This window comes from Mus caroli, chromosome 8 (assembly GCF_900094665.2).
Source record: "Mus caroli chromosome 8, CAROLI_EIJ_v1.1, whole genome shotgun sequence".
Lineage (NCBI taxonomy): Eukaryota > Metazoa > Chordata > Mammalia > Rodentia > Muridae > Mus > Mus caroli.
In genome coordinates, this window is record NC_034577.1 from 49,113,546 (window position 1) to 49,125,113 (window position 11,568).

General features: G+C 32.8%; 1 protein-coding gene across 3 annotated transcripts in view; it reads left to right on the plus strand.

Annotated features, from left to right (window-relative positions):
- The window catches only part of Glra3 (glycine receptor alpha 3), a 179,514-nt gene extending 169,550 nt beyond the window's left edge, over positions 1-9,964 (plus strand). For 2 of the 3 annotated variants that reach the window (XM_029480241.1, XM_029480242.1), the window contains one exon: positions 7,164-9,964. In XM_029480241.1, coding sequence (XP_029336101.1) covers positions 7,164-7,442 — 279 coding nt within the window. In that variant the 3' untranslated portion in view covers positions 7,443-9,964. The remainder of the gene's footprint in view (positions 1-7,163) is intronic. The other variant, XM_021169808.2, reaches the window with a different exon arrangement.
- Positions 9,965-11,568: the final 1,604 nt, after the last annotated feature.

The window sequence follows — 11,568 nt, forward strand, 5'->3', positions numbered from 1 at the left end:
CAAACTCACTTAAAGAATAATAAAAGGGTTTGTATCTGGGTAAATATAAATAAAGTTTTTATTTTACTTTTTGATCAGTGATTTTTCTCTAAGCTTATTTTTAGCCCATTTGATTTACTCTTCATTCTCTAAAATCTCTGTATTTTTAAGTTATAGCATGTCTTAATTTTAGGATAACTAAATATTAACTAATATACACAGAGACTTTCAGCCTAATACTAATATGATTTTTGTTTTTGTGACATGCATTTCATTAGAATATTTGTTAAAGATATCTAAAAATGAATTATATTCAATAAAATATTCGGAAGTTGGTTAGAATCAGAAATATCAACCAAGCAAAACATTCGTAAACATAGATAATTTATGTCTCAGTTATTCATAACTAAAATGAATTTCATAATTAAATAATGTATCATATCATATTCTAAATCAATAACCTAATAATAATAGCCTTCTAAGGCAGATTCACCACTGTTTTATTACTTAAGATCAGCTTTTCAGAGAAATTGCAAGTCACTTCAATAAATCACTTGAGTTTTATGGTACTAGAAAAATAGTAGGAAACCCCTTGGGAGGTTATCTGCTAAGATATGACTTCTCACTAGTGAAATAAGTTATTTTTCCTGTCTCAGAGGGACATAGTCATGAGATTTAAAGGACATTTGACATATCAGGAGGAGAGTCAACTTGGGGTTCACTGACAGATAAACTGCCTTTATATGAATTTGATTCATATTACCCAAGTTACTTCCTTGCATATTTCTGAATAAACAATTTCCCTAATATAAAGTGTTCATCTTATAAGCAACTATTGATTGAAATTTCCTTTTAAAGTGACCTATGATACACACACACACACACACATCAGAATAAAATATGGACCAATACCCTGCAATTGCTTTAGCCTTGATGGCTATTTTTATGAAAATTCTTGAGAATTCTCGTAGCGATTACTTAAACACATCATCCTTGATCTTAGCACTGAGAGCTGTATTTATTTCCCTACATTCTAGCAGTCACTTTTAAATTCTACTATTGATTTTTTTTCTACAATATAGTCTTTAGTAGTAGATAATTCCATAACTAGTGAATTTTTAGACTGTGCACCTCCACCTCAAATCTCACAGTTTGCCTATGGTTGCATTTCGGACGCATTTTATATTTCATAGTGTACAGGGGCCAATAAAAGTCCAAAATAAACACAACAGAGTTCGGTAGTATGACCTGTTGGTTTTCTTATATTTGAGTCCAGAAGTGATGGCAATTTTTCCTTTAATTCTTATTAATTACATCTGTTGGCCTTGGCCTACATGAGTCCTAGATGGAAACCAATGAAGCTAAACTAGAATTTTACCAGGATTAATTGATCTCTATTACCCAGTCATGTGTGCTACTAAAGCTTCCAAATCTGTCTGGATTTTTCCTTGACCAGAAGAGATGACATGTAAACTGATTCACTTTAACTGTGACCCCTATCAAATGTTCATCAGCTTTCTACAATGGGTTGGGGACTGCAGGTTCTATAAGAAGAAAGAAGACAGTAACTCTATCTCCCCTACATGAGTTTATACTGCTCTATTTTTAGATTGAGATTTAAAAGAAAAATATCAGAAACATCAGCCAAATCTTATCTACCCTCCTTTATCATGATTAAAATCTCAAGAAGTTTCACTATATCCAGATTATGAAGATTGGTGGAGAAACTCTTTACTGAATACAAAGAGCAGCCAGCCTCCCAAGTTTCATTTAATATTTTCAAAGGCCAAACAGACTGTTTTAATAGTACCCCCGGAGCTCATGTCTCTAGCTGCGTATGTATCAGAAGATGGCCTAGTTGGCCATCACTGGGAAGAGAGGCCCCTTGGTCTTGCAAACTTTATATGCCTCAGTACAGGAGAACGCCAGTTCCAAGAAGTGGGAGTGGATGGGTAGCGGAGTGGGGGGTGAGGATATGGGGGACTTTTGGGATAGCATTTGAAATGTAAATGGAGAAAATACCTAATTAAAAATAAATAAATAAAATGCTGACAAAAAAATTCATTGTTTTTTATAGCTAAGTAGTACTCAAAAAAAAAAAAAAAAGNAAAAATGATTAGAACTAGCACCCCTGCCTCCACTCACTTCATCAGAGCTGTGAATTCCAAGCATCACGTTTTTTTAAGCCTATATTGTTTGAATTAACTTCAAATAAAGATTTGGATAATTGTGACAGCTCCCATTATAATACATCCAGTAAGAACTACACTAGAACCATGCTTCTCAATAATTAGTCTCAGATCTGAAGTAGCAATATGTGTTCTATTCTTTCAATTGTACATGGAGCCAAAGTCCCCTCTAATTCTCTTTATTACTACCTAGAATCATCCTGACCACTGATACCTACAGCCATAGCCAGTAACTTTGTTTTGCCTCTCCTCTCCTGCCCCACCCACTTCTCTTTGTCTTCTCTTATTGTATTCTTGCTCCTTTGCAATAGTGCCATATAACACACTGACTTTCAGTATCTCAAAAATGTGATTTTAGTGTCCTTGATCACTCCATTTTAAATATTGTTTTATGTTGGATTCCTACCTTCAAGCCAGTCTTTATGTGTCAATTGCTTTAACTTCATTTGTCTAATTAGATATATTTGAGGGGATAAATTTAAAAAAAAAAAAACTTTTGGGTTTTTTGTATCTATGTCTTTATCTCCATTTCCACTGTTGCCATTGTTTCTAAAATCTGATATGAACAAATCAACTAGACTTTCTTAAGGATGGTAGTTTCTTAAACTCAACTTAATTCCAGTCTTTCAGATAGTGACAGATGTGCCTGGAAATCAGATACAGGAATCTTTTAGTTTCTTAATAGCCATGTGAAAAGTGCTAATGGCCTTTTCACTAGTCTGGAGAGTTATTTCTTCCCCCTGGTGAACCTAGCATGATATCTGCAGGGATAAATATGCTCATGAATCTACAAGTCTTCTCACCTTCTACAAGGAAAGACCTCCTTTATTCATGGCCCTTATGCAGGTTAGAGGGGAGGATTTGGCTTGAGTAAGCTCATTTCTGATGATGTGGCTATCGTAGGTTTCCTGCTGCACGTAATATATCTATACATCTAAAAAGAGTTTCACCTCATAGCTAGTGAGAACCAATTTCCCTTCTCCAGATAGATTAACACCACCACAGACTTCACCCAAAATTGGTCATTGCTCACTCAAAAATTGGCCATTATTGCTGAATAAAAACACTGCAAATCAGTGTTTCTACTAAACATTGCATCATCTGAAATGATATCATTAGCTCTTACATCAATTTCCCTGAAAATTCATAAAACCATGGATCACATACAGGTCTGCTAAATCTACAAAATGACCAAAAATATTACACTGCAACTATTTTGTCTTATTTGGTAGGTCCTGGAAATATATGGGTACCAAAACCTAGAAATATAGTCTGAATTTAAAAATGAAGTAAATACAAAGTACACACCATACCCCCAAAACTTTGTATCAAGAAGGTGAAGGATTTCAACTTATATGTTGCACAAATGTTAAAATATCAGGTTGATATACAAAAGACAAATTTTTATATTAAAATTAACTTTGTCTATTTCAAATGCTAACATGTAACTCACATATTTTTATGGGTCAAAGTATACTATAAATACAAGATTTTAGTGTCACCATCCAGTGTTATCAAAATTAAGAAAACTATTCTTTTAAGTTATTTTTTTTAAACCAGGTCAGAAAACCTTTCGTCCTTTGCTGTTTTTCTTAATACCAATTGTCTCCAAATTCATGAGGAAGGTTAATTAAGAAATAAATTATTGGCTCTCGGGAGAACTTTTTCTTTAATTTTTAATCCCATTGCTCCTTGACATTATCCTTCACCAGGGATGAATCTATGCCATACATATCCCCATGATGAGACTCGGGCCCAAAATTTGTCTAAAAGTAACTTTTATTTCCTCAGAGTTAACTGTTATCTTGGAGGCTTACTGATGAATAGGCTCACCCTTTTTAGTTCTTTCTGAACTCTAGCTGACTGGTTCAACTCAGCTGTTCTGGCTCAAACTCCTCTCCAAGCTGACTAGTTCAGTCTGGCTTCTCCCAGATTCTCAGGAATGATTCTGCTTTACCTCAGACAAACTCTGGCATTAGTTCTAATCTTCTGGTTCCTCTATATTCTCTGGCTTCAACTGCCTCTGCTGACCTGCACTAAACTGCATAAGCTCAGGAACAAATTCATTTTCACTGCACTGCACTCACTGCCGCGACTCCCAAATGATGGACGAACTCTTGCTGCATTGCTCTTAGTCTCCCTTGCCTTCTTTTCTTGTAAGTGTTGAGTGTATCCTATCTCTAACTCATTTCTGTTAAGTCTTTCACTGATGTATCACTTTGTCTGCTCCTCAGCTAGAAGTCATTGTTTGGGATTAAAGGTTTCTACTAAGAGTGTGTCTGTATTCCAGCAAGAAGGATTAAAGGTATATGGCATGTCTGCATTCCAGTTGGATCACACTGAAATAGACATCTTGGGATGTCATCAGAACAGCCATGTTCCTAGATTAAAATTCCTTTACAAGCTATCTGCACATTTTTGGCCTTTTAAATCCAGAGCAGATGAACACCAGATTCTTCTTAGAACACATCAGAAAAAACCTTCTAGGCATATTGAGTCAGCACAGTTCTTAAATGTGTCTTCTGTTTCCAACTGCTGAGATTTAGACTGGGTTTTCACTCAGAGTCTTTAAACAACAACAATCTTTAGACGACTTTTAGCACCATCCTCATATTACAGCAATCATAGCTGTTGCTCCAGAACACAGCTTCTTTTCCCTATCATTTGCATTGGCAATCCAAACAAAATAGTCAAGAGGTATGAGATTGCATTTACACACAGAAGTTGGATACTGTGTTTTATATAGTGGCTAAATATCTATAGGCCTAAGTACAGCCCCTCTTGACTTGCCCATGCTGGTAAAATCTATTTCTCATTTAGTTTAATTTTATGTTCTTAAAAAATTGATGACTTAGAACCCAGAGGTCATTCTCAGACTCTATAGCAGCTCAGGATTGATGTTAACCCACAACCTAAAGCCAGTTAGAAACAACGCAAAAAGTTTGTTCACTCATATTGAATTTCAAATGAAAAACCTTTACTTGAGAAAAGCAACAGTGGTCTCAAAGATTTTTAAACAAATTGTCCAGAATGAAAAGAAAGATAGACAAGAATTCTGTTTTGCTAAACATATATTGCAGAATCATGAAAACTTTCCAATTGCTTCCAACATATATAAATGCTCACGGAAGAAGCTATTTTGTCTAGTTTAAAGAGGTATTTCAAACTCACGGTTTGATGTAATTTAAGTATATATTATATTTCAAAACTAAGCGACCTGCACACACAATATAAATTACTGAGATAACAATTGAAGTTATATATTATTTATTAAAGACAGACAATTTCATAGCATGCAATAAGTTTTCCATAGAGTTGTTTTTGGGAAGTCAAAATGTGGCTGCAAAAACAAAAACATTTATTAAAGTTCTAAAAAAAAATGGTTTCAGGTATTCTATGCAAAATTACAGCAGTAGACAAAGATAACTTCAGTGGAAGCTTTAAGATGCTTTTTAATCATCGTATTTTAATTGTTTCCATCAAAAGCCAATTTCTCTATAAACCTCACAGCTGAAATGTTTCCAGCAATGATAGGCTATTTTTATCTCACATGGAATGGCCTCCCCTTTATAATTTTAAAAATCTGTCTCACATTTTACTGAATCAATCCTGATCACTTTCTCACCCTTTCTATCCATAATTATGGTTACTTTCACTTTCACATTTTATAATATAGTATTATTGAGCAGTTCATAGACCTAATGAAGTTTTGAACCAAATGATTACTTTTTTCTCTTAAGCTTATATGAAAAAAACCTCTCTGAACAAAGATATAACTATAAAAGATATTAATCCATTCCTTTAAACTTGCAGTTTTACTAGCAAAAGAAAAAAAAAACAGATTCTTGTTATCAGTAACCATCTATTCTAATCCTTTAAATTATTCATTGATTTTTATTATAAATCAGTTAATAAAATGTTTCTCTACCATAGAGATGTTATGTTTTTAATTTTACATTACATTGTGTAGAGTTTCTAATTAAACTTTTTCTGTGTACGTATGTGTGTTTGTGAAAGTCTATTTGTACCATGTGCTTGAAGTGTCTATGGAAGCCAGAAAAGAGCACTGGATCCCCTGGGGCCAGAGTTATATGCAGTTGTGAGTCACCATGTGAGTGTTGGGATTCGAACTCAGATCTTCTGAAAGAGCAATAAATGTTCTTATCCACCAAGCCACTGTCCAACCACAAATGTCAGGGTGTTTGTTAATGTAAATATATGGAATTCTCTCTTTACTTTGTCATATTTAAAAGTAATTATGTAGTTTCAAACAAACATCATTTGTGAATTTTAACTTCATAACAAGTTTATTACTTACAATTGATTTTTGTGAAGAGGGCAAGAAGTGATAGCAAATTGACTTTTTGAACATGAAGTAAACTAGTCTTTCAATTTTCATTCATAATTCACCAAACTACTGTATCTGTGAAGATATTATATACAAATCAGAGCATGGGCTTATCCAGTAGGTCTTCTAAATAGCACAGTGGAAAATAAAGACGCAACATTAAAGGTAACTCAAAGCAAACAGCGTTTTCTGAATGACTGTATTTTCCAGGGAAGTAACTAGAACTGTGAAAAATAATTATCCAAAAGTTGTCTCTAGGAGAAAAAGAAATTCAGTCAATGATTGTGGTATGTATTTCCCCTTTGGTTGAGAATGTGTTCATTTAAACTCATAACCAAGAAATTTAAGATGTGTGTCTTTATACTAAATCTCTCAATAATTTTTTCTTACTCTCATTTAGATGTTTTAGTGACATGTAGACACCACAGAATTTTTATCTCTCTATCAAAATCTCATTTGGGAGTTCATAATAATGAGTGCATCTATATAATGTAGTAAGATAAGGAAAACTTCCACTCATCTTCATGTGCTTCAGCTGTATGTTCTTCATATTAAAGCAAACATGCATCATGATAGAAGCTATGATTCTGAAATCCTTTATCGCTCGCTGTCTTCTTACTAAACACCTGCTATTGCTTTGTAAACAGGATGATGAGGTGAGGGAGAGCCGATTCAGCTTCGCAGCCTATGGAATGGGGCCCTGTCTGCAAGCCAAGGATGGTGTGGTTCCAAAAGGCCCCAACCATGCTGTCCAGGTCATGCCAAAGAGCCCTGATGAAATGAGGAAGGTCTTCATCGACAGGGCTAAGAAGATTGACACCATCTCCCGAGCCTGCTTTCCGCTAGCATTTCTGATTTTTAACATTTTCTACTGGGTTATCTATAAAATCCTTAGGCATGAAGACATTCATCAGCAGCAAGACTAAGTCTCTGAAGGCATACAGAAACAGAGCATTCAGAAGAAAGAGTCCCTGACAAAGGAATGGGGGGAGGGGTGTGAGTGTGGGTATAAGCATATGGGGAAAGAGTTTATTTTGATTTCTTATGTAAAATAGCAAGATAGATTAGTTCTTTTAAGGGATACAAAATACACATTGTAGGGTCCTGCTTCATATTCCTGACAAGTGATTTGTTGTCTTCCTAGTGTGAATGTGTGTTGAATATATTTTACTAGCACATAGAGTAACTACATTGGGACGTCTTGAATTTTAATTCAATTATAGTAAACGCTGTGGAATCAAGATTTACACAATAAAACTTATAAAGCAATTATAGCAAAATGATGAGGATAATAAAATAGCTTAAGATATACAGCATATTGATGAAGGAAGGTAACCAGATCATTAAGTGTCAAGGTCACTCCTGCTAGAACACTATCCATAGAAACAGTGTAGAACTAACACCCATAACAAAGAAAATTGGATGGTCAAAATGAAAGCCATCATTTAGAACACTATGGCTTAAGCAATCATGGTCATAATATTCTACTTATCTTTACACCACTAGGAATGAAGAGGAAGATAGTGAAGATGGTCTTTGCTTGTAAATAAGTGTTACATTTATTTTACTTAGTGCCAAACACTAATGACTTTAAGCCAATACATGTGTTTTTCTTAAATTTAATAGTGGCTTATTTGTATGCTTGGTGTTTTTCTGTAACTAAACAAGATCCAATAAGACTTTTCTATTTAGTGTAAAATGAGACTTTAAATATTAATTAAACTACAGCACTTACATTTTGATAAAAACAAATACAAATAAATTCATAAAAGATTTTTAATAAGAATCATTTCTCTCATTGAAGTTTCTTCTCATCAGAGTAATCCATGAGCCCAAAATGTCTCCAAATAGCAGGAGGATGGGTTTTAATTCTAAGTGATTTTAACATACCAGTTCCATCAAGTGAGATTATTTTAATCTTTATAAGCTAATGCATTCAAAATAGTAGGGACTCATGAGTTGTGAAGAATTAAAAGCAATTTTGCTTGAAGTTTTTCATGACCCCTGCAATTATTTAAACTGTATTGAAGTTTTGTTAGCTCAATCATACAGAAGCTGTCAAGGTCTGAGTCATTTACTATTTTTAATTATTATTGTCATTCATACTATACTTTAAAACTTTTGGAATGACTTTAAGATATTTTAATTATTGGCTAGTCTATAAAATGATATATAATGAAAATATCAAGAATTTTAAAAAACATGCAGATATGTTCTAGAGAAATCAATTTTTTTAACCCAATGGTACTATTTTCTGACCTTCAACAACTCCCAAAACTCAAAGCAGAAACTGCCATTTAAAGCTAAAAGCTTTTCAATATCCCTGTAGTTAGGTTAGCCAACTATAGATTTTAAAAGTATCTTTTTAAAAAGTAATCCATACTGAGCAGTGTTTGTTCATAAAAGGTAAAAATATCACTTTTATAAGTAGTTAACACAAGATAAGAACATTGTGTTTGTGAATTTATGCAAAGTCTACAAGTAAAATAATTCATTACCAAGTACTCCCTCTGCCTGAACTACCCACTTGAAAACTGGATATACTTGTTCTCCTCTGATGTCTATGAGCCAAAACCATAGAAATATATTCATGCATTATATATTAGAGCAAGATATGCTGCTTATGCTGAGAGGTAGCCAGAGGGTTTGAAGTAATGATGAATTATAACCCTTTTCTATACTTAATATATCTCACTTCAAAAGTTTTCTAACATTACTTAAATTGAGTAAATACTGCCAGAAGCAAACAGACATATAATAATCACAAACACACATACAGTCTAGAGAAAATTACAGGTGTGATTAGCTTTCATATTTGAGGTCATTAAATGTCATTTTCTTCTTCTTTTTTTTTTGATCTCTGAAGTTGGAAAATAATGTATCAGACATGAGGAAATTTGTCAAGAATGACATTAGTTCTACAGAAATATTGTTATCTCAAACGTACATTTCCTTATCTTTCCGTATAAATAACTCTGCTTTCTATTATGTTTATCCTGTCTTCCAACACTAAGAAAACGCTAAAAACACCTTCCTCTTACAAGGCAGCCATTACAAAGTAAACAGGGCTGGTTGAATCAAGAGGGCTTGAAAGAATATGCCCTCTCTGATAAACTAATGAGATATTACAGAGCCTTTAAAATTATAATAGTAACAACATCCTGAGGTATTTACATCAAAATACCTGTATCAAGTGAGATTTAGATCCGTAGTACTGAGGGTTGGATCCAGGGTTTGTTACATGTGAGGGAAGAGATTACTATTAATGTAATCTCCACAGCCCGAGTCCCAAACTGAAATTAAAACCAGAAAACTAGCAATGGGAAGAAATAGTTTAAAATATTCATCTAACCACCACTCAATTAATTAGGAGTTTCAGTGCAAACTCTCCGAAGTATTCAAAACTAGCCATATTACAACTACTGGGGGTGGTGGTGGGGGGAGCATGCATGACATATATTTACACTTAATTTAAAAATCTATCCATTTTCTTATTAGTATAAATGTATATAACTTTCTCTTTCTTCCCTAATCACTATAAGACCTAGAACTTTCTTTATGACTTATAGTAGATATAAGAACTAATTTAGACATGGAAAAAGAACATTTTAAGCCACCGTTATTCTCTCCAGAATTTTTTCCATTACACTTATCTAAAGACCTAATCATCTCTCAGATCTGCTACTCAGAGTATCATGAATACTTACCATATTCCACAATACATTCTTCTATGGATATATTCTAATAAATTTAATTTTAATTTTGAACTATAAATACATGAGCATACATATATACCTATTATATGATTACATGTTCTGATTTTATGAATGTACAGTATCTATATAAGATACTGGAAGTTATAATGGAAATTATTAAAAATAAATGATATATTTAAAAGAAGATAATGGGCTCTTAGCTACTCTAATATTTTTGTAAATGAATACATTATTTGAATATAATTAGGTGTATCTTTCATATTGTTTTAAAATTACTTTTATCTCATTTTGTGAAAACAGTTTTCCATTCTCATCATGATACATTTTAATCTGCTAGTTTCTTGGAAGAATAGAGTATTATACTGGTAACTAGATTTCCTTTTATTTATGAAATGTATAGCACATGAAGTTGACTTATGAAAAAGATGACAGGTAAGAGACTAATATAGAAAATATTTTTAGTATTAAATGTCGGAAAATGGAAGCAATATAATCCAATCTCCTCTAAAATAGACTTTACACCATCACAACTCTTTAAAATTACTCTTTTCTTTTTCAACCAAAATGATCAGTATTCATTGAACCTGAACAGGTAAAGACTATTATAAGAGAGTGGACATATTCACTAACATATTAGGAACACATTAGTATGGTTTCTAACCATGGAGCAATTTAATTTGACAATTGATTCAATTATAATAAATGAAAATGTGACCTATAAAGATAAGGAGTATCTTATCTCTGTGAGGAGATTGTTATATTAGTGATTGAAATTGTAAAGCTATCTTAACTAATACCTAACATTCAAGCACAGCTATAATACTTGTATTCCTGGCCTGTTACTTTGTATTCATTTTTACCAATACCTGCTTCCATTGTTTCAGCCCAATTCAATTTCTGTGTTATTCATTTTATTTACTTAAGAAATTCATTGCAACATTTTCTCAAATCATGAGATATATTCAGATTTGCAAAATAGTGGCATATAAAATTGTATATTTAATAAGAGGAATTGGTAAAAGTTCCATGTAAATTATTCCCAGTAACTTTAAATTCTGTCCTATAAGTTAGTCCTTATTTTAACTTAAATATTTATTCAATGTATTTCAGATATAAAGATATATAAAGTCTTAGGACAATACAAAATTTTTTTAAAAAAACTATGAAATAAGCATAATGCTTTTATTTAGATTAAAGGTGTAATTCAAGTATAATGACCTGATTAAGTTTATTTTAATACTTTATTTTTCTGTGAAATGTGTGAGCAAAAATTATCTCTGGAGAGCACCGTTGCCATACAAGTCTCTAGCCAAGCTTATTAACTTTCTTGAGGAAT